At 34.5% G+C, this 26,195-nt stretch overlaps 2 protein-coding genes across 2 annotated transcripts; both read left to right on the top strand.

Annotated features, from left to right (window-relative positions):
- The first annotated feature begins 3,228 nt into the window (after positions 1-3,228).
- On the top strand, positions 3,229-7,310 carry LOC123909126 (protein GID8 homolog). Its single transcript, XM_045959896.1, has 7 exons — positions 3,229-3,401; positions 3,510-3,626; positions 4,056-4,215; positions 4,312-4,418; positions 5,545-5,676; positions 5,886-6,042; positions 7,016-7,310. The coding sequence occupies exons 2-7, from the start codon at positions 3,576-3,578 to the stop codon at positions 7,132-7,134; spliced, it is 726 nt and encodes a 241-aa protein (XP_045815852.1). The 5' UTR covers positions 3,229-3,401; positions 3,510-3,575; the 3' UTR covers positions 7,135-7,310.
- An 8,112-nt stretch (positions 7,311-15,422) lies between these two features.
- Positions 15,423-16,535, top strand: LOC123911262 (influenza virus NS1A-binding protein homolog A-like). Its single transcript, XM_045962644.1, has one exon. It carries the CDS (start codon positions 15,423-15,425, stop codon positions 16,533-16,535), a length of 1,113 nt encoding a protein of 370 aa, XP_045818600.1.
- The last annotated feature ends 9,660 nt before the right edge of the window (positions 16,536-26,195 follow it).

Raw genomic sequence — 26,195 nt, 5'->3', positions numbered from 1 at the left:
GCACCACACTGGATTACACCCTGGAGAGAGAAGAATCTACTTTTTAAAAGCAGGACACGTGTCGCTGTCTGATTGGCTGGGCGTGATTTTTTTCCATTTAATACTTTGAACTCAATTATTTCGTTGTAAATTAATTTTTTTTTTTTATACCAAAATTCATAATTTTTTTTTCTCTACAAATAGAGACTTGGTTCGTTTGATTTGGACACAGAAAAAAAAAACCCAATTTTTCACTACCTTAATCTCATTTTTCACTACCTTACATCAACTCACTGAAACCATTCTACCAGCAAAATGGTTTCAGATTACAACTCTCTGAAACCATTGTACCAGATAAATGGTTTCAGAAGCAAACACAATTAATAAATTACTCACTGAAACCATTCTACCAGTAAAATAGTTTCAGAGTACAACTATGTGCAACCATTCTACAAGCTAAATGGTTTCAGAAGCAAATAACTAATAATCAACTTACTGAAACCATTCTACCAGCAAAGTGGTTTCAGATTACAACTCTCTGAAACCATTGTACCAGATAAATGGTTTCAGAAGCAAACACAATTAATAAATTACTCATTGAAACCATTCTACCAGTAAAATGGTTTCAGAATACAACTATGTGCAACCATTCTACCAGTAAAATGGTTTCAGAAGCAAACATTAGTTTTTAATTACCGTTTTATCTCATTTAATTAACTAAAAATAGTTTCAAAGCTCCAAAAATTTCATAAAATATACCAAAAGTTCCAGAATATTATCTACTATTTTCCTGGTATAATGGTTTCAGTGAGTTGGTTGAGTGGTGCGTGTTAAATTACAACACACAAGTAACGTATTTAGTAGACAAAAAATGAGATTAAGGTAGTGAAAAATTGCATTTTTTTTTCGGTGTCCAAATCAAACGAACCAAGTCTCTATTTGTAGAAAAAAAAAATTATGAATTTTGGTATAAAAATAAAAAAATAAAAAAATAATTTACAACGAAATAATTGAGTTCAAAGTATTAAATGAACAAAAATCACGTCCAGCCAACCATTGTGTGACACGTGTCCTACTTTTAAAAAGCAAATTTTTCTCTCTCCAGGGTGTAATCCAGTGTGGCGCACGCGCTGGAATCTGATGGATCAGGATGATCTGGGCTGTCTGATTGATCAGACAGTCTTGATGAGATCAGATCTTGGCTGTCTGATGGAAATGAACGGTCTGTAACCATGGTCCTTCGGTACGCGCGCGACACTGGATCCACGTCTATTAAAGGGTATTTTGGTTAATTAATTAAAAAGAATGGGTATTTTGGTCCAATTGAAAAGGTGCACCTTGCTAACTTAGACCTAACTAGGGTCTAAGTTAGAAAACCCCTATATATATATATATATATATATATATATATATATATATATATGTGCGCAATTAAATTATATAATAATCAATTGAGTCATATATATTATAATCTAATAAATATATGTTGAATGTATAAGAAAAGAAAATTGAGAATTATTATATAGTTCAGTTGATAGTTACCAGAGTAGTTATTAAGGAGTTTGGTTCGAATTAGATTTTTCACGTATACACAATTAAAGTATGTGGGTTTAATCGGTATGTTGTTTGACAAAAAGAAAGACTCGAATGTTAAAAAACGTATATACAATTAAAGTATGTGGGTTTAATCGGTATGTTGTTTGACAAAAAGAAAGACTCGAATGTTAAAAAAATATGCAAGACTTGTACAACTTACAAGTGATGAGTATGCATTTGTTATATATGGAAATAACGTGGGTTTAATCAGTATGTTGTTTGACAAAAAGAAACACTTGAACGTAAACAAAAAAATTGTAAGACTTGTACAACACACAAGTGATGAATATGCACTTGTTATCTATGGAATGGATCATTTTTAATATTATGTGTCTTATATTATTATGTGAACCATTTTTTTTTTAGACAAAATTGCGATCATTTCGTCTATAAGTATTAATTTTATCGGTAGGAGGTTTTGTATAAGGTGCTGGGAGGTGTTGTGCTTACTCGGCTAAACTTTGAGGGGTGTCAGAAGAGTTGAAATATGCAAAAAATTTGGGTTTTAGAGAGGTGTATGTTAATGTGGATTTTTTGTTGTCACTACCTATCATACTAAATATTGTAATGTGAGATTGACTAATGAGTATTTGATTCGTTGTTGGATGAACCAATATTGGAAGGTTGTGGTGAAACACTCTTACGGGGGAGCAAATAAGTGTAATAAGTGTGTTGATGGTCTCGCCTATAACGGAAGTTCCTTTTATGGCGTCATTGTCTATTTTGGTTGTTGTCCAACGTAAATTAGACATTTGTTAATAGGTGGTGTTATATGAATTTTGATTCATCGATTGATTTCGATGTTTTTTTTCTCTTCAGACTTGACCCTCATTGTAATAAAAAATATATATGTTATATTTGGCCAAGTTTCCCGAAAATTTAATCTATAAAAAAATATATGTTATGTCAGGTTGAAGAATTATTTTTCTGGACACTTAATACAGTCATATATATTTGTAGTCTTATGCAATTTGTCATTTTATGTTATTAACATGGATGTTGCGAGTTTATTTGCATATTCATCATTTGTATTTTTATCAATTTTAGATATGTACTCTGCATTGATATATTCCATCAATATGAATTTAAAAAGAGTCTACGCAAGGATAATTCAATTGATATAGATATTGCATCTTATATGCAAGACCGATGTTGAAATCCATAACTATAAATTTTTAACTAATAGGTTACTTGAAGAAAAAAAATGCAACAAAACAATAAGCAGGAATTTAAGATGTTCATTTTAATATTTCATTTTTTTATTCAATATGTTATTTACACATTGACGGTGTACTAGAAAATAATTAAATAAAAGTAAAAAATATTTTAGATGATATCTTTCAAATTCAAAGTAATAAGAGAATGGTGCATTTTTACCAATCGTTAGTTGGTTCAGTGGTGATTGGTGCTGAACTTGGTAGGGAGGACCGCGGTTCGATCCCCCACAACTGCGATCGGGAGGGGGCTGGAACCACTTGATGCCAGAACTGACCCCCGAACCAGATTCAACTGGTGGTGGAAAGCCGAAAAAGTAATAAGAGAATGGAGGTGTGGATAGTAGCCACTACATTCTAAAAGCAATAAAAGAAACCCGGCCCACATAAAACCGAAGCGGATCTGAACCCAATTAGAAACCAAATCAAAAAAATCAAGCTGAAACAGAAACAAGTTCTAGAAGTTCAGAGAAAACCGCACGATTGCGAGCGAAGAAGTTGAAAAGAATCCGATCGTCGGCGTCACGGCACTCTCCGATTCCGATTCACACTCCATCTTTTTCCACCTACCACTTCAACGCAAAATTCCATTTCAATTTTAATTATCGTGAGGTGAATCGTTTTTCCATTTCTTTAAATAGGGTTTCAATTTTCAAATTATTGATCGGAATAATGTGACGGTTTTGATTTTGAGTTGTTGATGTTTTATACTACTTGCAGTATTGGTGCAATTGAAGAATTGGTGCGTTGTTTTAGGGTTAAAATGAGGTTTGTGCGTGTGCACTGATGTCATTGTTTTGGATTGTGATTCGTCAACTAGCAGAAATTGAGGCAATGGTATATAGTTTTTATTTTCCCCAAATTTTATATGTGAATTGTTGGGTTTTGTTAATTATTATTAGAAATTATAAAATTTTAATGTGAGTTTTGTAAAGGATATTGAATTTGTGCTACTTTAAGAGTCTCGGTGTTTTGTTTGTGAATTTAAAGAGGTTCAGAAAGGGGTTTCAGACTTGTTCTATCTTGCGTATTGATTTCTAGAAATGCTGTGGAAAGTGAAGATGTGAGTTTTGTAGTTTATTGGCATTTGGGTTATTGTTTCCTTACATGTAAATGTGTAGTTTCTGTCTTTTTATTGAAAGTATTGCTATATATGGACTGGTTATAGACAATGTTATGGAAATTTAGTGATTCCTATGTATGTCATATCAATATCAATAGTAATAGTAAACTAATGATTTTTATCTTTAAAATGCATGTGTAAAGGCGGCATCCAAGAAAGTGATAACAAGGGAAGAGTGGGAGAGGAAGCTTAATAATGTCAATATTAGGAAAGAAGACATGAATAAATTGGTAATGAATTTCCTTGTCACCGAAGGTTTTGTTGAAGCTGCTGAGAAATTCCGCAAGGAGTCTGGAACTGAGCGTATCCTTTCCTTTTTTCTTGTTATTATTTATTTTGGGGGAGGTGGGAATCTTTTTTGTTCAGTCAATCCATGCGTGTCCTTAATATGATCATCAGCTGACATTGATCTTGCTACAATCACTGATCGGATGGCTGTTAAGAAGGCAGTACAAAGTGGTAATGTTGAAGATGCAATTGAGAAAGTCAATGACTTAAATCCTGAGGTGAGCTTGCCATTCCTTTTTACCTTCCAATTTTATTGTAACTGAGAACTGCCACTTTCTACATGTCTTAGTCTTCCTTATTTTTAGTGAGCATTTGCACATAATACACGCATTGTTCATGAATGTGGTCAATTTTATTTAATGTAAGCATTGCTCATTACTATGGTAAAATTGATGCAGAATTCAAATAAAACATGATACCACCTCTTTTGTTTGCTTATTTTGTTATCTCCTGCCCCACTATCCTTGCTTAATTAACTCATATTCTTTTAACTTATATAAGGATAGCTATCGATATAGGTCTCAAAGTTTGGGTCAGACCTACTCAATCCTAGAAGCTAACTTAAAGAATGAGGATTGCTTAAGTGTTGTAAAAACTAATTGGCCATATCTATAGTTGTTTTCATCAGAATTTAAGCAGAACACAACTCAACCTTTTTATTTGTTGTCTCGCTCCTCCGACCTTACTATACCATCCCTACTTGCTTAACATATTATGCATGCTTATTAGGATGATATCAGAAGAATACCAGCTATAGTGGTCTTAGAATTTGGACTAGACTTGGCTCAATTCCAAAATTTTGCTCAAGGGACAAGGATTGCCCAAGCTTTATAAGAGCTGCTTTGGTAACATCCCTAGTCAATATGGGATCTAAACACTATTGCTAAACTCGACTCTACCTCTAAAGCTAACTCATGAGGTGTGGATTGCCCATTCTTCATATGATCTACACCAGTCATATCTCCAGTTGATGTGGGTTCTCAACAAAAGGGATATAACTTTCCTGAGAATGTTCATTTCAATGTTCTTTGAAGTTTTTGTTTTCTTATTATTTCGTATATTTTACATTTTTCTCAATAATTTATTTTCATTGGTCTGTTTGGTGTCTTCATAGATTTTGTTTTTTAAATGAAAAATGCATAGAATCTTATTTTTCCGTTTATTCATTAATATCTTGTTGGCGACTCCCTCTTTTGGCCTTTGTTATTTGCTTTTCCCCCTTATTCTTAATGTGTGCAGAGCTCATACAAACATTTTGTACTCATCAGAGTGAGTATTCATTGATCTTTTGTCTTATTCATCTCTTCTATACAATTAACATTCATTGTGTAATACTGTCTGCAGATACTGGACACAAACCCCCAATTATTTTTCCATCTTCAACAGCAGCGGCTTATAGAACTGATCCGGAATGGGAAAGTAGAAGAAGCTTTAGAGTTTGCACAGGAGGAGCTTGCCCCAAGGGGAGAGGAAAATGTAAATCCTTTAAATAAATTTTTGTGTCTATTGTCATATCATATCTTTATTAGTGAAGTATTTCTCTCATTTTTATTAACACTTCTTTAATAATAGTTTTGGCTGTTACTATACTATGGTTGTATGTAGTCAGAAAAAAGCAATTTTTTTTTTCTTTTCAATTTGTTGCACATACTTGGTGCTAACCATGCTTGAAATCTGGGTTCCAGCAAAGCTTTTTGGAAGAATTGGAGAGGACCGTTGCACTTCTTGCTTTTGAAGATGTCTCTAACTGTCCTGTTGGAGAGCTTCTTGACATATCACAACGTCTAAAAACAGCAAGCGAGGTGAATGCAGCTATACTTACAAGCCAGAGTCATGAAAAAGGTTTGTGTTTGCTTCAAAAATCTGTTTGTTTGAATATATAACTTTGGCATGTGTGTGATTTTAAATATAGTTTGTCTGTTTATTTTATCTAACAATTGTCTGTAATTATATGTAATGCTGCTTTTTTTGTTGTAATACTAATTGATATATAGTGTTTATTAAATAGCAATTGTGGTGTTGTAAAATTTGGTAATGTAATAGAACTTTTGCCAGATTCACTCCAATTAAACAACCAATATTCCATTAGTGTACACTGTGATGGTTATGCCCAAAAGATGGATTCAAACTTGTAGTGCTTGTAAGTGATTACATTGTTGCCTCCTTTAATTAAGTTTGGATTCCAACGAATGCTGTGAGGGCTTAATGTGGCTTAGTTGGTATTCTTTACATTTTTGGTATACCATGGTGGCAATAAGTTTTAAACCTATGATGACTTTATGCAAGCTACCAAAACCCTTCACCATTTGTCTAACCCTAGTACTAGAGTTTGGTTGATTTCCTTTGCATGCCATTGGGATCTTGCATTATGTTTATATATGTCCACCTCTATGCATCGGGAAAGATTTTTCTTTGTGGTGTTCAACTTCTGCAAACAAATTATGATTGGGATCCACTTGTTTTGAAGATCCATTGGATTTTTTTTTAATGTGACAAGTCATTTTGTTCATACTTAACACATGGCTAATGAAGTGTATAATATACAGGGATCATAACAAGCTGAGATGAAGAATTGAGTTTGAAGTATTACTTGGGTTACTGCCACCAATATACATTATTTTTTATTTCTATTGTGCATTCTTTGTACTTGTTTGCTTTTATTTTATTCCTTGTGTTGTGTTCCGCAGCTTTGGGTTCTAATTTATAAACTGTGACAAAACTTCAACTTACTTTGCTATATGTTTTGTTACCTGAAAAATTTGTAATTCAACTTTCTAGAATTTGTTAATATTGATTTTTTTTTTACTTCCATCAGACCCAAAACTTCCAAGCTTGTTGAAGATGTTGATATGGGCCCAAAACCAGCTGGATGAGAAAGCTGCTTTTCCTCGCATAAATGATCTATCCACCGCTGCATTAGAAGATCCTGCTTAAATACTCGTGACATTTCAATTTGATGATTTTAGGTTCTAGATGAAGTGATTGTGGTCATTTATGTTAAAAATTGTGTATTACTTTAATGAAAAGATGTTTAATAACATTGATGTTCGTTTTCTCCTAGATAGCTGTTGTAGTGGTTTTATCCTGCTGTACAAAGATTTTCAATACAATCATCATTCATTCCCCCCCCCCCCCCCCTTAAGTTACCCATTGTTACTGTATTGTATTCATGTATTGCATGTGAAGATAATAAGGTTTATCATGATGATAGCCCAAATATGACACAATGACATGAACATTTATTTTGTATTACCATCGACCGTTAAGACCCAGAAACAGAATTGTCTTCCCTTTCACTGTTATGCCTCATTAATGAGAAAACATTTCTCTGGCAAAGGTGAAGAAGAACACTGGTCCTGTTTTACTTTTCTCCAGAGAGCATTTAAACATTGCTTCTGAACCATGCGTGGTGGAAATTTATTTTGCAAAGTTATACCATACCACATAGACTCGTGTGCTTGCTAAAGAGAGTAATAATAAAAGAATGTAAACAATAACTGATTGTACTTGTAATTCATGACAGAAGTAGAGGATGTATTGTATGGTACTGTAACAAAGGGTTAGAACAAGATCCTCAAAAATAAAAAATCTGCCATTGTTTTTCTTATCTACTAAACTAGGTTAAACTAGAAACATTAAAAGAACATTAAAAAAAACATAAAAATAGAGGCTGCCTCAATGAACAGGGAGATGATTGATCATCACTTGGTCGTGATCCAAATGACATAAACCCAGGTTGTATTATCAATGCCTTTGAAGTATTGAACTTGTGCATCTTCTGCAATGAATTTCTTTGGCAAAGTATCTCTAAGATGAGAATATGAACAACCATCATCAAAATTAAGTGCATAACTTGAAGGATCATATTGAAACTTAAGCTTCTGATTATTCCCATTCTTCAAAGCCCTCTTCACTGCAGCCCTCATCCTCCAAAACAAGCTTCTACAACGCTTCTTGCCATAAACATTCACCCATTCCAAATTCTCCAACAAACCCATCTTAGCAAAGCTTGAAACTTTACAAGAAAAGAAGGAAAGTTTTAATCTTGAAGAAAATTTCCTCAATGGGTATATATATAATGAGAAAAAGGTTAAAAACTTTGTAAAGAAAGAATAGCGTGTAGAGGATGGGATGTGAATGTGATGATGAAAATGGTTGGAAAGGTAAAAAGTTAAGATACTGGGCTTGGAGAAGAAGAAACACAGAAGTAGAAAACAAGTGGCAGAATGTAGTCTTTTTGGTTTTTCAAAGAAGTTGCTCAGAAAATTGTTTGTGTATCTATAGAGTATAGGAGAGAGTGAAGTCACTTTGGGATGCTAAAATTCTCTCTAGAGAGAGAGAGAGTGGTGGGGTTGGAGAGCAGAGAGCAATGGGCAGAGAGCCAAATAAGGTCACTCGTTGTATCACAATCAGAATTCAGAATGTTGTTGTGACCGTATATAACGAATGGAGTACATAAATATATAGGACTATAGGAGTATAATCGAGAAAGACTTGGTTGGGCACAACCCCAAATATGATGTGTTAGACACACATACATGATTTTAAAAAATTTAAAGATAAAATAATTGATTGATAATAATTGATGTGACTTAATCATTTATCTTTAAATTTTTTTCTTTGATGTGTGTGTGCCCAAATATTATTGATTTGGGGTTGTGCCTATAATAGAATTTCTCATAATAATGTTGTTGTTATTTTATCTTCTCCGGTTTTTTCTTAACTAAATCATTCTGTTACACATTCTTTTTTAGTGATTCATTCTATCTAGGAGATTAGGATTAAGGTTCCATTATCTTCTCTATTTTGTTGGATTTTACACTAAAATATATCTCCCTTGTTTTCTTTTCATGTAAGTAACCAAAAATAACTCAATCATTTTTTAACGTTTTGTTTTGTGCCTAAGTTTTCTCGAAGATTTTTTGACTAAATAATTTTTTTAAAGTTCTTTTTTTTGTCACAATTTTTTTTTTGATAAACGAAATGACAAAGCAATTGAAAATGAAAACTCACATGCATAAAGTGGAGTCAATAGAATTTATGAACCAATTTTTTTTTCTTTCTTTAAAGAAGTATTTGCCTATTATTTTGGTTTACACGACCGGTTTATTTATAAATATAATCAGGAATTTAATATTATGAGTTGGACTAGTGCTAAAAATTAAAAAGTCATTTTTTGACGCGGACTCCCGTATGATGAATTTTTATGTACATTAATTCTCTAGGTTTTTGGATCCGGTTAACTCAATATTTGGCCGTTAGTAAAGTTTGGCAAAAAAAAAAAATTAGTAAAGTTAGTGAGAATAAAATATTATTTTTTCCTAAAGATTAAACTCATGTTATCATGTTTTTCTTCTTCTTTTTTTCGGCTATTACTTTTCTTTTATTTTTACAAAAACTTGTTGGTAACAAACATGTTTATTTTTAAAAGGATATTTTTTTCTTATTAAAAACAAGTTTTTTTTTTCTGATATCATTTTTAAAAGGATATTGAATTAAGTTGAATATAATTTTTTTTCGTAAAATAAAGTAAATATTTGTTGATAAAATAAAGTAATGTAAGAAAGAAAATAAGCTCATTAGTCATTATGAAAAAAAAAATAAAATTGGTTGACAAAATTATGAAATATAGTTTTAAATAAATTAAAACATATCCATTTCCGTAATTACACATTCGAAAGAAAATAAGTCCATTTTTACATATAACTATAAGAATTAAATAATTTTATTAATAAACCCACAAATCCATATGTTGCAAAACAAGCAGTTGGGATTGGGATTCAAGTTTGAGTTGGAATGGTTTGTAACTTTTTCTTGTGATGAAAAGGCAAACTAGCTTATTAAACAAAAAAAGGCAAACCAGCTTTGAAAGAAATGAATATTTTTATTAGGAGTTAGCAATGTGAAATTAATGGTTGGTAACTTAATAAGGTGATTTTCAATTAAAAAAAATATTAAACATTCTTTTACTTAAAAAAAACATGTATTCAGCTATTAAGTTTAGTCTAGTGTGAGAAAAGTTTGTAACATGCTAGATATTTTGGTTTGATTCTCAGCTCCATTGTAAATTAAACAAAAACATGTATTCATTCGTTCAAATTGGGTTCGATCCTTATAACATCCAAGTTAATAACATAAAATGAACATATGTCTACACATAATGTGATCTAATTAACCGGAACATCATACTTTTGGATCTGCAACATTGATAATCTAGTCATTAGTTGAATCATTAATATGAAAAATGTTATTCAAACATATTTTTTTAACAAAAATACAACAAAACTAATTTTTTACTTTTTTTAATATTTTTTGTACATCTCGATATACGTGCTATGAGTGAAGGAAAAATAATATGTATTTTTATCAACTTTTTTATGTTTATATATCCTCACTATTAATTGAGAAGGAAGAAATACTATCCATGTATAATGTCAAAAAAATGTATCATATATGTGTACAATATAACAAGGAGATCCAAGCTTTTTTCACAATAACCATCAAGAAACCCTGCCATTTCACTATTGATCAGAGCTTGCCTATGTCTTCATATGAACCTTTCAATCACTGTCTAGTTCACATAGAAACTCAACTACACTAGTTAAAGTTAAAGCACCTTCCATTGAGTGAATCTCTCAACTACTATTACTAAACTAGAGAGCAAAAAATGGAACAAATTAAGAGGAAAGAGACATGATAGTAGTAAAACCTAAAACTATATTATATAATACTCCCACGTCACTATTTTAAACAAAAAATTATTTTTTAGGTTAATTGGAAAATTTATGTATTTAGCCTATCAATTTTTTTTTTCTTTTATCATAAGTATCCGACTCACTGAATCGCATAATCTGATTCGAATGTCAGTTTTGTCATCAAGTGATTTTGGCTCCATCCAAATCGCAGTTGCGGGGATCGAACCATGATCCTTCTTATAAAGTTCAATGTCAAAATTAAAAAGTGATCGTTTGTTTATAATAGCGATTTAAGGGATATAAATATTTTAATAAAAAATTAATAATATATATGTTGATCAATCAATTCAAACCAGCCTTTTTGCTCCCAGCTGGTTTGTCTCCCAACCAAACCAACCAGAACCCATGTGGGCTATCTCTGCTGCACCACATCTGATTCTTCCTCTTTTTGTCTTCTTATATAAAAGTCTTTTTGACTTTTTGCTTTATCAACATTATTCTTATTTAAATTCTCTCTTGTCTCATTCTGCAGTTAGCACTTATCCTTGTGTCCCTTATTGTTATTCACTGCCTAGTATTACTACTGCCCCCACTATAGTATATTGTGTGGGGATACCCTTCAGATGACTTGTCATTCTAAGCCAACAGAGCAACCATTGGCACCCTATGTAATGTCTTTATCTCTTGTAGAAACCCAAATATGTGAAAATTTTGAATTGATTCTTATATGTTTTGGTCATATTACTCATACTAAGTCATATTTTAGCCACTTGGTATGGTCCTAAAATTGTGTCACCATTTTGGAAGGAAATGGGCCACCTCCATTCTGTAGCTAGCTTGCTATGAATATGATTATTGATCACGTATAATGTTAATGTAAACATAGAAATGTGTTTATTCTGTGTTTTTTTAGTTACCATGGGTTGAGTTTTAAGCGTCAAGGATTAAGATTCATATTGATTATGTAGGAGAATAATGTTTGATTTATAAAATAGATAATTCATTAATTTAATGTCTTAAGATTTTGGATGAAGTTGTAGTATCTTCTCTCTTGTGATCGTAAAACATTTGACTCGATGTTTCTCTCGAGCTCTACCGGACTCCCCAACAAGTGGCATCAGAGTCGTAGTTCGGCTTGGTGGGGGATGATCAATTATAAGATGTGAGAACTCACACTTGGGGGAAAATTGTTGGGTTTCAAAAGAGATGTGACTCATTAACCTAATTGGGTGGAGGTGTGGTGTCTCCCTTTCTTGTGATCTTAGAGTGTTTGACTCGATGTTTTTCTCGAGCTCTCCTGGACTTCCCAACACCATGATATATGCGAAGTTTGTGTGTGGCATATATATATATATGATGGGTTCTTTCCTCTCAACCAGATTTTTTCCATACGTAAGAACCATAAATCGAACCCATAACCTAATTGGGTGAGATATAGTGTCTCCCCTTCTTATGATTTTGGAACATTTGACCCGATATTTCTTCCAAACTACCCAACACCGTGATATATATGAAGTTTATTGTCGTCATTAATAATGAATAATCTCTATCGAGAACCTATGTGGCATATATGATGGGTTGTTCCCTCCCAAATTCTTTTTAGACTCTTGTATTTCTTCTTTTGTTAAGCACATTTTATGTTTAACTTAATTTTATATATCTTCATTTGACTTCTTTAACATTAAAAATAAAAAACTATTAGCTTCTAATCCACCGCGAGTTTGATCATTCTTACCGTAGTTCTCCAAACAGATTATTAAAGTTTTTTTATATTAAGCTGTGGTGCAAAAACTTGAGAAAATGGCTAAATTAATTGTTATATGTTTTCAATTTTAGAGGAGAATAAACTGTACACTAAAATTAACTCCTCACAAAATCTATACTCATTTTTACGTAACCACTCCACACTCAACTAAACTTATTTTTAACTAAAATCAACTCTACAAAATCTAATTATTCAAAAAATAATATTCTTCTCAAAGTACAAACATACACATAGTATTCACACTAAATTCCACATGCAAGAGTAACCAATTAGTTGGTTACATTCATATATACTGCAACTCAGTAATTCCCATCCCTATCATACATAGCTGGATTTTTATGCTATTAATTTTGATTCCTCTCATTTTTACTTCCTACATGTGCCCACTTACTTTCACACACATTAACTGAACCATACCCACCCTATCTTCATATGCATGTCAATAAAAATGTTGTTTCTGTTTTTAGGACCAATAGCTATGCCAATTTTTAACTAGGTTACAAAGTGTTTGATGTCATGGCTATGTCTTTGTCACACCCTTGTTGTATTTGAAAGATTCTTTATAGCATTCAGAACAAGCAATTAGTCTTCACATCGTGTGCATTTTTAGGAGCAAGTTCCAAAAAATTCAACAAATAAGAGGTTTCCTTCATATGATATATGTAACACATTAAAAAGTAGGTATAGTTGCTTTCATTGTTACCTTTTTTTGGTAAAAAATAATTAATTTCAAAGCTCCTCAAAGTACATATAGTTAAAATCTCTATGCTTTTTTCTATGTCATCATAGTCCAATTGATGATATTAATAAATGGGCCATGGGCTTTAAAGTAGACAATACAAGAAAAAACCCAATAAGCCATCATGGATACCAAAATTTACACAACTTTAGCAAAGCTTCTTTTGGCACCCTATCTACTTCTCGCGCGTCCTTTTTATTTTCATTTTTACCCTTCCGCTACTTAAGTAGTAAATGTTATAAAAATGAGAGAAAACACTCCATAACATGGATACCAAAATGGGCCACGGACTTTAAAGTAAACAATAGAAGAAAAACTCAATAAGCCATTTTGGATACCAAAGGGAATTTCTGTTGGCGCTCCATATGTTTCTTGTGTGCCCTATTATTTTAATTTTTATCCGTCCCCAACTTAAATAGCTGATGTTATAAAATAAAAATTTTGAAAAAAAAACACTGCCTACTACTTAAGTAGCAAATATATAACAGTGTGACATGTGAGCATGGTAAGGATGTATGGGCAACAGGTGTTGAATAGTTGTGCTAGTAATGCCCTAATAATGGGTAGAAAGCTTTTTTTCATCTTAAAGTTGCATGCTATATTAATGTGTTTAGTTTACTAATCACATGGCACATGCTATGCTTATTGCTTGTTTATTTATTGCTACTTACTAAGACATTACAAAAAATCTCAAACAAACTACACAAAATCTTCCAAAGTAGAAAAAATATAGAGATGAGAGATTGCAAAAGCATGCTATATATTATTAAACCAAAAGTATGGCATTGAAAAACAAAGGACTATTTTTGATAAACACACCTATGTATATAGCTAAAACTAGTGCTTGCTTAATGAGAAAAAAGGTTCATAGATCCCCACATTTTCATGCTTCATGTTGTAATATCAGTGTACTATAGTAGTAAAATCTCATATGGATTTGTTACCAAGATGCTATCTTTTTAGATGCTTTCTCAGCATGTGTTTCCCTTGAATTTCTCTCTTTTGTTTCTTTGTGTTTGTTACTTTCCCTACAAAGATAATTTTTTTTTTATTTGTTATCCCCACCCTCCTTTTTTTCTTTTGGTTGAAGCAAGAGGCTATTATTTCAGTACCCTTTTCATTTCTTTTGGTTAAACTAAAGTGTTCAATATGTACCAGTATAGTTTTTCATCCCAATACATGGAAATTGGAAACTTTAGATTAAAAATCAGGGTGTAAGATATATAAGCTATTCTCAAGGAAAAAAATAGTTTGATTGATTAGTTGACGATGAAATTTTTAAAATCACCATGTATCATCATAATTTTGACAAATATTATACTTTAAAGTTTCTACAAAATAGAAGCACGACTATTACTTCTTTTTTTTTGTATAATAAGAAGCACGACTATGACTTTATATCCAAGTATTCACAAATTAAATGAAGTAGCATGTAATTACATTACAAAATTATTATTAAGCTAGATTTAACCAGGAGTTTAATTATTGTCAAAAAAAAAACCAAGAGTTTAATTACCCATCTCTCATTCAGGTGCTACTGCCAAAAGTGAAGAAAACACAATCTACCATAATTCCAAATCTTAACATAAAATTCTACGCCAGAAGATTAATTAATCTAATAAAATTATGCTCAAATTTTTGTTTTCTACCTACTCAACATTGTAATATCCGGAAAACCTTAGATATGTATCACAAATGCTTACATAAGAACAAAATGAAAAAGAACATAACCACCAATTGTTATATTTTTCTAGTAACCACCACTAAATGTTATACTATATGATATGCTTCTAAAATTAATTATTATATGATATGTTATTAATCACAAGAAAAACTCTTGATTTTTGCACCATTTATTGTTCCTAGTCGATGCTCACAAACAAATTCTTTTTGTTTTCTCCGCCCCCCTTTTTCTATATCTACCCCCTCCTTATATTGTTACATTCTCCTCTTTGACACTCGCAAAAAATATAGTAACTAATATCATTAATACACTTTGCATAGTAATCTTTCAAATTCCCTAATGGGATCCCTTCCTTCACCACCACCATCACCTTCTCCTGAAAATCATCTTTCAAATTATGTTATGGCAACAATTTTTTGTCCTAGAGAACCAACCCCAAATGTTATTACTCTCCCTAATTCAATTTACCTTTATTATCCATCCAATAACACATGGACTTATGTTGGAATAATTCCTGGCCTAATTGATGACCAAGTATTAAAAGGGTTTTCAATGGTTTCATTAGGAGATTTTATTTACATAATTGGTGGCCAAGTTTGTTACAAAGAAAAAGTTCATGTTAATGATGACTCAGCTGAATTTCTTGATGAGGGTATTAAGGTTGTACCAAATGTACTTCGTTACAATATAAGAACCAATCAATGGTTCAATTGTGCACCACTAGGTGTAGCAAGGTATGATTTTGCTTGTACTGTTTGTGACAACAAAATCTATGTTGCTTGTGGAAAGTCCAAGGTGGCAAGTGCTAGAGGGATCTCATCAGCTGAGTTGTATGATCCTGATCTTGACACGTGGACAACTTTGCCAAATTTGCATATTTTAAGGTATAAATGCATAGGTGTGACGTGGAAAGGTAAAGTTTATATTGTAGGAGGCTTTGCTGAAAGAGAAAACTCTGATATGACAATGCCTAGCATCGTTGAACGGAGCTCAGCTGAAGTTCTTGACACACAAGCAAGAAAATGGGAACTTATTACAGGTATGTGGCAGCTCGATGTGCCACCTAATCAAATTGTGGCGGTGAATGACACTCTTTTTAGCTCTGGGGATTGTTTGAATGCTTGGAAAGGACATGTTGAAGCTTATGATGGACAATTTTGGAATGAAGTTGATGGATCGCGCAAGAGAAGTCTTTCTACATTAGAGTATAACTACGAGAATTGGCCTCTTAATCAAAGACTCTACTTGACTATGGCGCCGATTGGAAATAAATTGTTTTTCTTAGCAGGTTATAGGGTAGGTGATGGGGAACCGGCAAGAACAACGTCTGTTGTTCATGTATTTGATACATCGGCTACCGTAGATGCTTGGAAGAGTTTTGAACCAATGGAATTGGAGGGTGAGAGAGAGCTTTGTAGTCATTGTTGTGTTGTGCAACTCTCATCACCTTAGTTGAAAGTACTAAAAGAAATGAAGAGAAAAAAATGTTGTATGCTTAATTATATGTTTTGGAATGATATTTACACATATTCTTAACACACATTTTCTAATTTCACAAAACAAAAGAATTATATGGTCCCCATGAGTTTATTTCACATTTTATACGCAGGAGTCGGAATTTAAATTTTGGACACTTCATTTATTCAGTTTAAGGGTGAATTTTCGGCCACTAAACAACCTGGAAAAAAAATTGCTATAGTTAAATTTCAAAACTGTTAAAGCTAGATTTACCCAAGAGTCTCAATTCCACTCGTCACTATCTTACCTCTCATTCAGGAGATACTACCAAGAGGGAAGAAAACACACTCTACAAAAATGCCAAATCCTAACATAGAAATGTTCACAAGAAGAATAATTGATCTAATAAAATTATGCTCAAATTTTTGTTTTCGACCTACTCATACATTGTAAAAAATCCAAAAAACATTGGTCATGTATCCCAATTCCAAATACAAAATAATGCTAACATCAAAATGAACATAACTACCAAATATTATAACTTTTAGTAACTACAACTAAATGTTAAAATGGAGTATATGATAATATCAATCACAAGAAAAAACCTTTGCTTTCAGCGCCATTTATTCTTCCTAGTCGATGCTCACAAACCAATTTTTCTTCTTTTTCTCCTCCACAATATCCCTATATCTAACGTATAACGGTTCAGTAAAAATAAATGTCGAACCTAAAATTTATATCGGATTGGTTTGATTCAGTCAAGTATTTTTCGAAAAGTGGAATTGAACCAAACTTGGTTCGGTTCATCTGAATATATAATTTGAAAATAAATTAAAATATTTGAATATTTTCCATATTCAAATTATAAGTCTATAATATTTCAAACAACTTCATATGCAATTTTTAATATTGTATACTTATACGAATTGTCCTCTACTTTGTTTGAAACAACTTCACAATTATAGTTTATGTCGATCACAATTTTAAACTACAATCACAACAAATTCAAATTACATTGCATACTTCTATCTAATTTCAATTTTTTTTTTGTTTTGTTTTCACCACTAGTATCTAGTCCAATGGACTGTCTAATCTGGTTCGGGGGTCAGTTCTGACATCAAGTGATTTCAGTTCCTTTCTGATCTCAGTTGTTAGGGATCAAACTGTGGTCCTCCTTACCAAGTCCAACGTCAATCACCATCAAACCAACTAGCAATTGGTATTTCAAATTTTAGTACACACAATTTTAAATCTCAAATTACAAATACATCAACAATAAATTCTAAATATAAACTACAATGATAATTCACCGTCTTGAAATTAAATTGATCTCAAATCAAATACATCAAAATTAAGGTTTCAATTCATTTCCAACTCGAATAAATGTCTTTATTGGATCCGCCCCTATAAAATAATGTTAGTAAGAGATTCGATTCGTTAATTTTTTATAATTAAAATCCGAAAATCAAATTAATTAGTTTGATTTTCTTCGGTTTAGTTCAGTTTTTTATCCAAATCAAACAATATCAGTTATTTTCGGTTCAATTCAGTTTTATTTGTGCACCTCTACCTCTATATATATATCATTACATTTCCCATTTCTCACTCACAAAAATATATCATCTATCAAATTATCCATTGGGATCCCTTCCTTCACCACCACCATCACCTTCTCCTGAAAATAATCTTTCCAATTATGTCATGGTTACAATTTTCTGCCCCAAAGAACCAACCCCAAATGTCATCACTCTCCCTAATTCAATTTACCTTTATTATCCATCGATCAACACATGGACTTATGCTGGGACAATTCCTGGCCTAATTGATAACCAAGTATTAAAAGATTTTTCCATGGTTTCATTAGGTGACTTTATTTATATAATTGGTGGCCAAATTTGTCACAAAGAAAAGGTCCATTTTAATAATGACTCAACTGAATTTCTTGATAAGGGTATTAAAGTTTTACCAAGTGTACTTCGTTACAATATTAGAACCAATCAATGGTTTATTTGTGCACCACTGAGTGCTGCAAGGTATGATTTTGCTTGTACTGTTTGTGACAACAAAATCTATGTGGCAGGTGGATATAGAGGAATGAATAAAGTTGTATATTGCATTACTTTTGAGAGTTTACAAGAGGTGTATATATACACAAGTATAGTAACCTAATTGGAGTAAATTAAGGAACAAATATCTCCAACAACTGAGGTGATTGACTCTATAGACTTTATACAAATCCAAAATAATAATGATAATAATTAAATACTAATTATGATTGATATCCTCCCGCAAGTTGGGCGACCTGGAAGAAAGATGCAACTTGGATAGTAGAAACTCGAACCGAGGGCGAAGCAGAGGCTTGGTGAGAATGTCAGCAAGCTGGTCGTTGGTAGAGACGAAGGAAACACGAAAACGGCCACGCTGAACGTTTTCACGGACAAAGTGATAAGCTAAGGCTATGTGCTTCATTCTGGAGTGGAAGACAGGATTAGCACTCAGATGTGTAGCACCAAGATTGTCGCAGTAGATGACAGGACCAGCTGTAGGAGTGTGACCAAGTTCAGTGAACAAAGAGAGTACCCAAAGGAGTTCACTGGCCGTGTCGGCCAAGGCTTTATACTCAGCTTCAGTGGATGATCGAGCAACCGAGCGTTGCTTGCGGGAACTCCAAGAGATGGGGGTGTCGCCAAGATAGAGCAGGTAACCAGTGGTAGAGATATAATCATCTTTGTCACCCGCCCAGTCCGCATCTGAGTACGCATGAAAGGTCAGGGGAGCAGTCGCGGAGATGAAAATGCCTTTGTCGCAAGAGCCGGCCAGATAGCGAAGTAGGCGCTTGAGAGCCAACCAGTGCATGGTGCTCGGGTTCTGCATGAACTGAGCAAGTTTGTTGGTCGCGAAGGCAATGTCTGGTCGAGTAAGACTCAAGTATTGGAGACTTCCAACTAGTGCTCGGTATTCAGTCGGGGAGGGCAAGGGATCACCAGAGTTTTTGAGCAGCGGAGGAGTTGCAGTTATTGGAGTGGACGCTGGTTTAGCTTCTGTCATGCCCGACTTTTGAAGGAGATCAGTGATGTATTTCCGTTGTGAAAGAAACATGCCCGCAGCGGAAGGAATGACTTCAACACCCAGGAAATAATTGAGATAGCCAAGATCTTTCAATGAGAAACGGGCAGCAAGTGTAGCAACGAGACGAGACAATTCTGTCGAGGAGCTCCCCGTAACAATGATGTCGTCGACATAGACGATCAAGTATAGTGTCGCGCGTGGTGTCCGCTGAATGAACAAAGAAGCATCGGCGGTGGAGTTGACGAAGCCAATGGAGAGCAGGAATACACGAAGTTCCATATACCAAGCGCGAGGAGCTTGCTTTAACCCGTAGAGCGCCTTCTTTAGGCGACAAACATGATCAGGGAAGCTTTTGTTAACAAAGCCAGGTGGTTGAGCCATGTAGACCTCCTCGTTGAGCGTCCCTTGAAGAAAGGCATTGTTAACATCAAGCTGGCGGACGGACCATCCTTGTCGGACTGCCAAGGCGAGGATGATCCGAATTGTCACTGGTTTGACGACGGGGCTAAATGTTTCTGTGTAGTCACAACCAGGGCGTTGATGGAAACCTTTAGCGACCAATCGAGCCTTGTACCTATCAATGGACCCATCTGGATTTCTCTTGATGCGAAAGACCCACTTACAACCAACCAAATTCTGAGCAGAGGAATGACCAACGAGTTCCCAGGTGTTGTTGCGATGTAGGGCATCAAATTCAGCCAACATGGCGGAACGCCAGTCCGGATCACGAAGGGCTTGGGTAATAGTACCAGGTTCCATCGGGGATGAGGGACGGACATGGAGGTTGAGTTTGTGGATGGGTTTGACGATGTTGTTTTTGGACCGGGTGATGATCCCACCGCCATGAGATTCAGTGGTCGTTGTGGGGGGGGAGGTCGTTTGTGGTTGTGGGAGCAATGTTGGCTGTATGGAGGAAGGGGGTCATTACTGGTCATTTCATTGCTCGTTGTATTTGAGGACGAGGATTGGGATGTGGTCGGGGAGGAAATGCCAGACGGGAAGGGAGGCTCAACAAGTGAGGTATCCGGGGATGTGGGGTTGGTGCTCGCAGTAGGTGGAGCGATGGTCGGCAAGACGGGCAGTTGGAGTGGACCAGTCTGTGAGGTCGTGGACGTGGTCGGTTGGGCCACCAGTGAACGGAAAGGGAATTCAGTTTCGACGAACTTGACATGGCGAGAGGTGTAAATCCGTCCAGTTGAAGGATCGAGGCATAGATATGCATGTTGATCAGCTGAGTAACCTACAAAAACACACATAGTAGACTTTGGAGCAAGTTTATTGTTAGCATAAGGTTTAATCCAGGGAAAACACAGACATCCAAAACATTTTAATTTATGATAATCCGGACTAATGCGGAGGAGTTGAGAGTAAGGTGATTGGTGCCCGAGGATTGGGGTAGGGAGACGGTTAATGAGGTAGGCTGCAGTGGTCATGGCGTGAGGCCAGTAGGTGAGGGGAAGGCCAGCGTGGTGAAGGAGGGAGAGACCGGTTTCGGCAATGTGCCGATTCCGCCGTTCAGAGATGCCATTGTGTTCGGGTGTATGAGGGGGAGTGGTGTGGTGACTTATGCCATGAGTACTTAGAAAGGAACGAAGACCAATGTATTCGCCACCATTGTCAGTGTATAGGACTTTTATTTTGTGTTGGTAGAAGTTTTCAACTAGTGTTTTAAATTTGGGAAAAATAGATTGCACATCAGATTTTAGTTTCATGGGATATAGCCATATATAGCGAGTATAATGATCAACAAACAAACAATAGTAACGAAGACCATCAATAGATAAAACAGGGGAAGTCCATACATCAAAAAAAATTATTTCTAATGGATAAGTAGATGTAAGAGTAGATTCATGAAAAGGAAGTTTATGACTTTTATTAATTTGGCATGAATTACAATCTGATTGCGGAAATTTATTTGAACCTAAAGAAAAATGCTGCTGAATAAATTTAAAGATGGAAGTTGAAGGGTGTCCAAGCTTGTGATGCCAGGAAGCAGAGGATTCCACTTGGACGGTGTGGGCGGAAGGTGAGGTCGTGGGCAACAGATAAAGTCCATTCACACATGAGCCTTTATGGGTTGTTTGGCGTGTCTGCAAGTCCATGACATAAAAATAGTTTGGTAAGAAAACAACGGCAGAGTTAGTTTGTTTGGTGAGTTGAGAGACAGAAATGATTTGTTGTTTCATGGAGGGAACATAAAGAGCACTAGACAAGGATAAATCATTAATTAAAAGTGTTCCAGAGTGAGAGATGTTTAAACCTGAACCATTCCCCATGAAGAGGGAGTCAGGGCCAGTGTATGGATGGTGAAGTGCCAAATTTGTAAGGTCGTTGGTCACATGGTGTGTTGCTCCACTGTCGAGCAGAAAACCAGGCGAGGATGTGCCAGCAGTAGCGGTGTGGGCCTGGGCCTGGTCAGCGGTGCTCGGAGAAGAACGAGGAGGTGCGGGGACACTGGGGTGTTGGGTCCGAAAGAGTTGGCAGTCAGCGAGGACGTGTCCCTTGGTGTTGCACCATTGACATCGACCAAGGAATGGTTTGCGATTACCTGGGCGTTGGTTGGTCGGTGCAGGTGCTTGACTTGGTCGAGGCTTGTTGTTGGTCGACCGTGCTTGAGCGTGCAGCGCAGTAACAGGAGCAGGTGATTGGCGTTGAGCAGCAGCAAGAGAGAGTTCCTGGATGAGGAGCTTTTCGAGGAGATCATCAAAGGTGATTGGAGTGTCCCTTGCGTTGACCCCATCAATGACTGCTCGGTAACCGTCATCAAGGCCGCGCAAAACATGGTCGGTCATGTCCTCGACGGAGACAGCAGATCCGAGAGAGGCGAGGAGATCAGCAGTTTGCTTCAGAGAGTGCATGTAGGTCGTGATGGATTGAGTACCTTTCGAGGCCATCCGAAGACGTTCCTTGAGTTGTTTAAGGTGACTGCGGGAGGCTTTGGCATAGGTGTTCTTGAGAAGCTCCCAGAGGTCGTGCGAGGTCTTCGTCTGGGACACCAAGGAGGCCACCTCGTCGGAAAGAGTGGTGAGGATGGCACCATAGATGAGACGATCCTGGCGACGCCATGTTTGAAAAGCAGGGTTTGGTGATGTTACCGGAGGCGTTGCGGTGGTGGTGATCGTTGCTGTCGGCGCAGGGAACGATCCATCAGTGTATTTGAGTAGATCAAAACCATCAAGGAAGGCTTCTACCTGGAGTTTCCAATTGAGGTAATTGGTAGGGAGAAGCTTGGTGACACCGCTGAGGGTGATACACGCAAAGGGTTTGGAGGGTTCATAGGGGTTAGCTATGGAGCGAGAGCCATCGGAAGTTATGGGAGGCAAAGGGTTACGGCAAACGGAGAAAAAACGGCGTTTTCTGGTTTAACAGGGTAGGGCTGGAACGTTACCAACTGATACCATATAGAGGAATGAATAAAGTTGTATATTGCATTACTTTTGAGAGTTTACAAGAGGTGTATATATACACAAGTATAGTAACCTAATTGGAGTAAATTAAGGAACAAATATCTCCAACAACTGAGGTGATTGACTCTATAGACTTTATACAAATCCAAAATAATAATGATAATAATTAAATACTAATTATGATTGATAGTGGAAAGTCCAAGGTGGCAAGTATGAGAGGGATCTCATCCGCTGAGTTGTATGATCCTGATATAGATACGTGGACACCTTTGCCTAATTTGCATATTTTAAGGTATAAATGCTTAGGTGTAACGTGGAAAAACAAAGTTTATATTATTGGAGGATTTGCTGAAAGAGAAGATTCAGACATGAAAATGTCTGGCATAATTGAACGCAGCTCAGCTGAAGTTCTTAACATGCAAGCAAAAAAGTGGGATCTTATTACAGGAATGTGGCAGCTCGATGTGCCCCCTTATCAAATTGTGGCGGTGAATGACACTCTTTATAGTTCGGGAGATTGTTTGAATGCTTGGAAAGGGCATGTTGAGGCTTATGATAACAATATTTGGAACGAAGTTGATGGATCACACAATAGAAGTCTTTCTACTTTGGAATATAACTATGAGTATTGGTCTCATCAAAGGCGACTTTACTTGACTATGGCGCCGATTGGAAATAAATTATTTTTCTTGGCAGGTTATAGGGTAGATGACAGGAAACTCACAAGAACAATCTCCGTTGTTCACATATTTGATACATCCGCCACTATAGATCCTTGGGGGAGTTTTGAACCAATGGAGTTTGAGGATGAGAGAGAGCTTTGTAGTCATTGTTGTGTTGTGCAACTCTCCCCGCCTTAATTGAAATTACTAAAAGAAAAGTAGAAAAACAAAATGATATATTCTAATTATGGCAAAATGATATATTTTAATTATTTTTCAACTAATTGCATTACAATAACTCTATTAACATTATGAGAAGCTTAGGATTAAGACTAATTTGTGATCTTTGTTCATCTGTCAACTTCACTAAAAGCATCCAATTTAACAAACAACAAAGTAATGATAGACAATTTCTTTCTTTAGAGGATATACAAGCCCAGAATCTGGTCCGTGGACCTAATGGATGAGATGGGTCAAATCAAATCAAAGACAAGCATAATAGGGCCCACCCACTCTCCATTGTAGGCTCAAATATGAACTTAACAAGCCCATCTTAAGGCCCACTAAACAAATCAACCTCCAACAATAAACCGTAAAAATAGTAAAAAAGTCTAACCCCGTTCCGTTGAACCATTCCTTTATCTTTGGAAAGTGGGTCAAGTCAAGTCAACTATTTTTTACAGCCATGAAAAGAAGAGAAAGTAAGGTATGAAAAAGCTTCAATCATTCACGTGTGAGCCATGCCATCCCAATGGGTTCACTTTGCACGAGCCACCCACTTATTCGGCTATGTTATTTTCTTTTCGCAGATATTTGGCTATATATATTACTATTATTTTTATGTTTTTTTTTTAAAGAATTTAATTTATATGCGTTGTCGGTGTGTAAAATTATTTTACACATACATCTAATAAAATAGCAACATATCATGTATTTATGTTTAAAAAATATATAGTATGCCACGTTCACTAAATAATGAGGCAACACATCATTGAATATACGTGTAAAACATTTTTACAATAACAATACACAACAATTAAACTTTTCTTAATAAATAATCGATTCTTAAATATAATACGATGTTTTTATTAATTGAAATAAACTTATGAAAATAACCATAATTTTTTTATAATACGGAAACAACAATGTTATTTAAACATCAAAATAATGACAATATATATTATATCTCATATATCTATTTTTATCATCTATTTTTTATTGCTTCAAAAAAAACTTCTATTTTTTATATTTTACACATACTTTAAAAATAAAATAAATAACACTTGACAATAAATTTGAGAATAAATTATTTCGGGGAAATCTTTACATATAATATTCAGCGATTGAAGTTTGAATTTTGATAATTCTACTTATTTACCTTGTAAAATGTAAAATTCTAATGTTAATTTTTTTTGAAAATTAGTCAAAAATAAAATGAAAATACATTTTTAATTTTGATACAGTCCTTTGGAGATAACTATAAGTCAAAATTTAGTAGACTAGATACGGTGTAAATCTTGGGACATCTTAAAATAAATTTTTAACAGTAAGGTAAGGGATATCATTTGTCCACTTCTTTGTCTGACCTTGACTCTGATGTACCTTCTGTTTCTGAATTTTCTTACAGTACACTATTTGTTGATTACGTAAAGATCTTCGCACGTGCCAGAGGTACCATGCACGCGTGAAGCTTTCTCTTAGTACAATTTTTGGTACACAATGTTTAAATATTCGAGAAACTCTTACCTAGGCACAACTACTTTAGGCATAATTTTAGGCACACATACATCAATTCAAAAAATTAAATAGAAAATATATTTGTCACATCAATTAATATAAATTCAATTTATTTTTCTTTAATTTTATTTACTTAATGTGAGTGTGCCTAACAAATTATTATTTGTGTTTGTGCCCATATAAGTATTTCTCTAAATATTTACTATAGTTTATTTTTTAGCAAAGTACAGTACATCTTTAGTTTTTTTAAATTAATTATAAATACGTAATAATTTAGTCATTTATTTATTTTTTACATCATTTTTTTTTCTTTTGGTTCTTCAGCCATATTTTCATATGATTTTTCAATTTTTAAATTATGAATTTTTTTATGACACAATATATATTCATAATTGTAATTATTTTTTTATATGATAATTATTATTTATTTATTTTTAGATGGTATTTTTTGGAGCAATTTCCCAACGTTGTTTTGTTTTGGTTTTAAGTTTTTGACCTTGAAGCAACCTCAAGGGCCACATGTTGGGTTTGTGGGTCTCAAAAGGTGACATATATGAGATTATGGGATTCTTATTGTCTATCAAAAATTTCCTAGCTTATAAATCTACTCACTCTTTTATAATAACAGTTAAATTTTACCATAAGAATTTATTCTAATTTAAAACTATGATTCGTAGAATTTTGAGTCTAATGTAATTTTTACATTAAAATTTATTATTCAACTAACTTTTATAATATATTACTATTGTTAAGGTAGATTGTCAAATCTCTCATTGACC

This window comes from Trifolium pratense, linkage group LG2 (genome assembly GCF_020283565.1).
Source record: "Trifolium pratense cultivar HEN17-A07 linkage group LG2, ARS_RC_1.1, whole genome shotgun sequence".
Lineage (NCBI taxonomy): Eukaryota > Viridiplantae > Streptophyta > Magnoliopsida > Fabales > Fabaceae > Trifolium > Trifolium pratense.
This window is presented reverse-complemented; position numbering and strand designations above follow the sequence as displayed.

Excerpts from the sequence above, each read along its gene's own strand:
- LOC123909126 (XM_045959896.1), top strand. The coding sequence starts at position 3,576 with ATGTCATTGTTTTGGATTGTGATTCGTCAACTAGCAGAAATTGAGGCA. Across the intron at positions 4,419-5,544 it reads TCAATGACTTAAATCCTGAG|ATACTGGACACAAACCCCCA; the intron begins GTGAGCTTGCCA and ends TACTGTCTGCAG. Across the intron at positions 5,677-5,885 it reads CCCCAAGGGGAGAGGAAAAT|CAAAGCTTTTTGGAAGAATT; the intron begins GTAAATCCTTTA and ends TCTGGGTTCCAG.
- LOC123911262 (XM_045962644.1), top strand. The coding sequence starts at position 15,423 with ATGGGATCCCTTCCTTCACCACCACCATCACCTTCTCCTGAAAATCAT.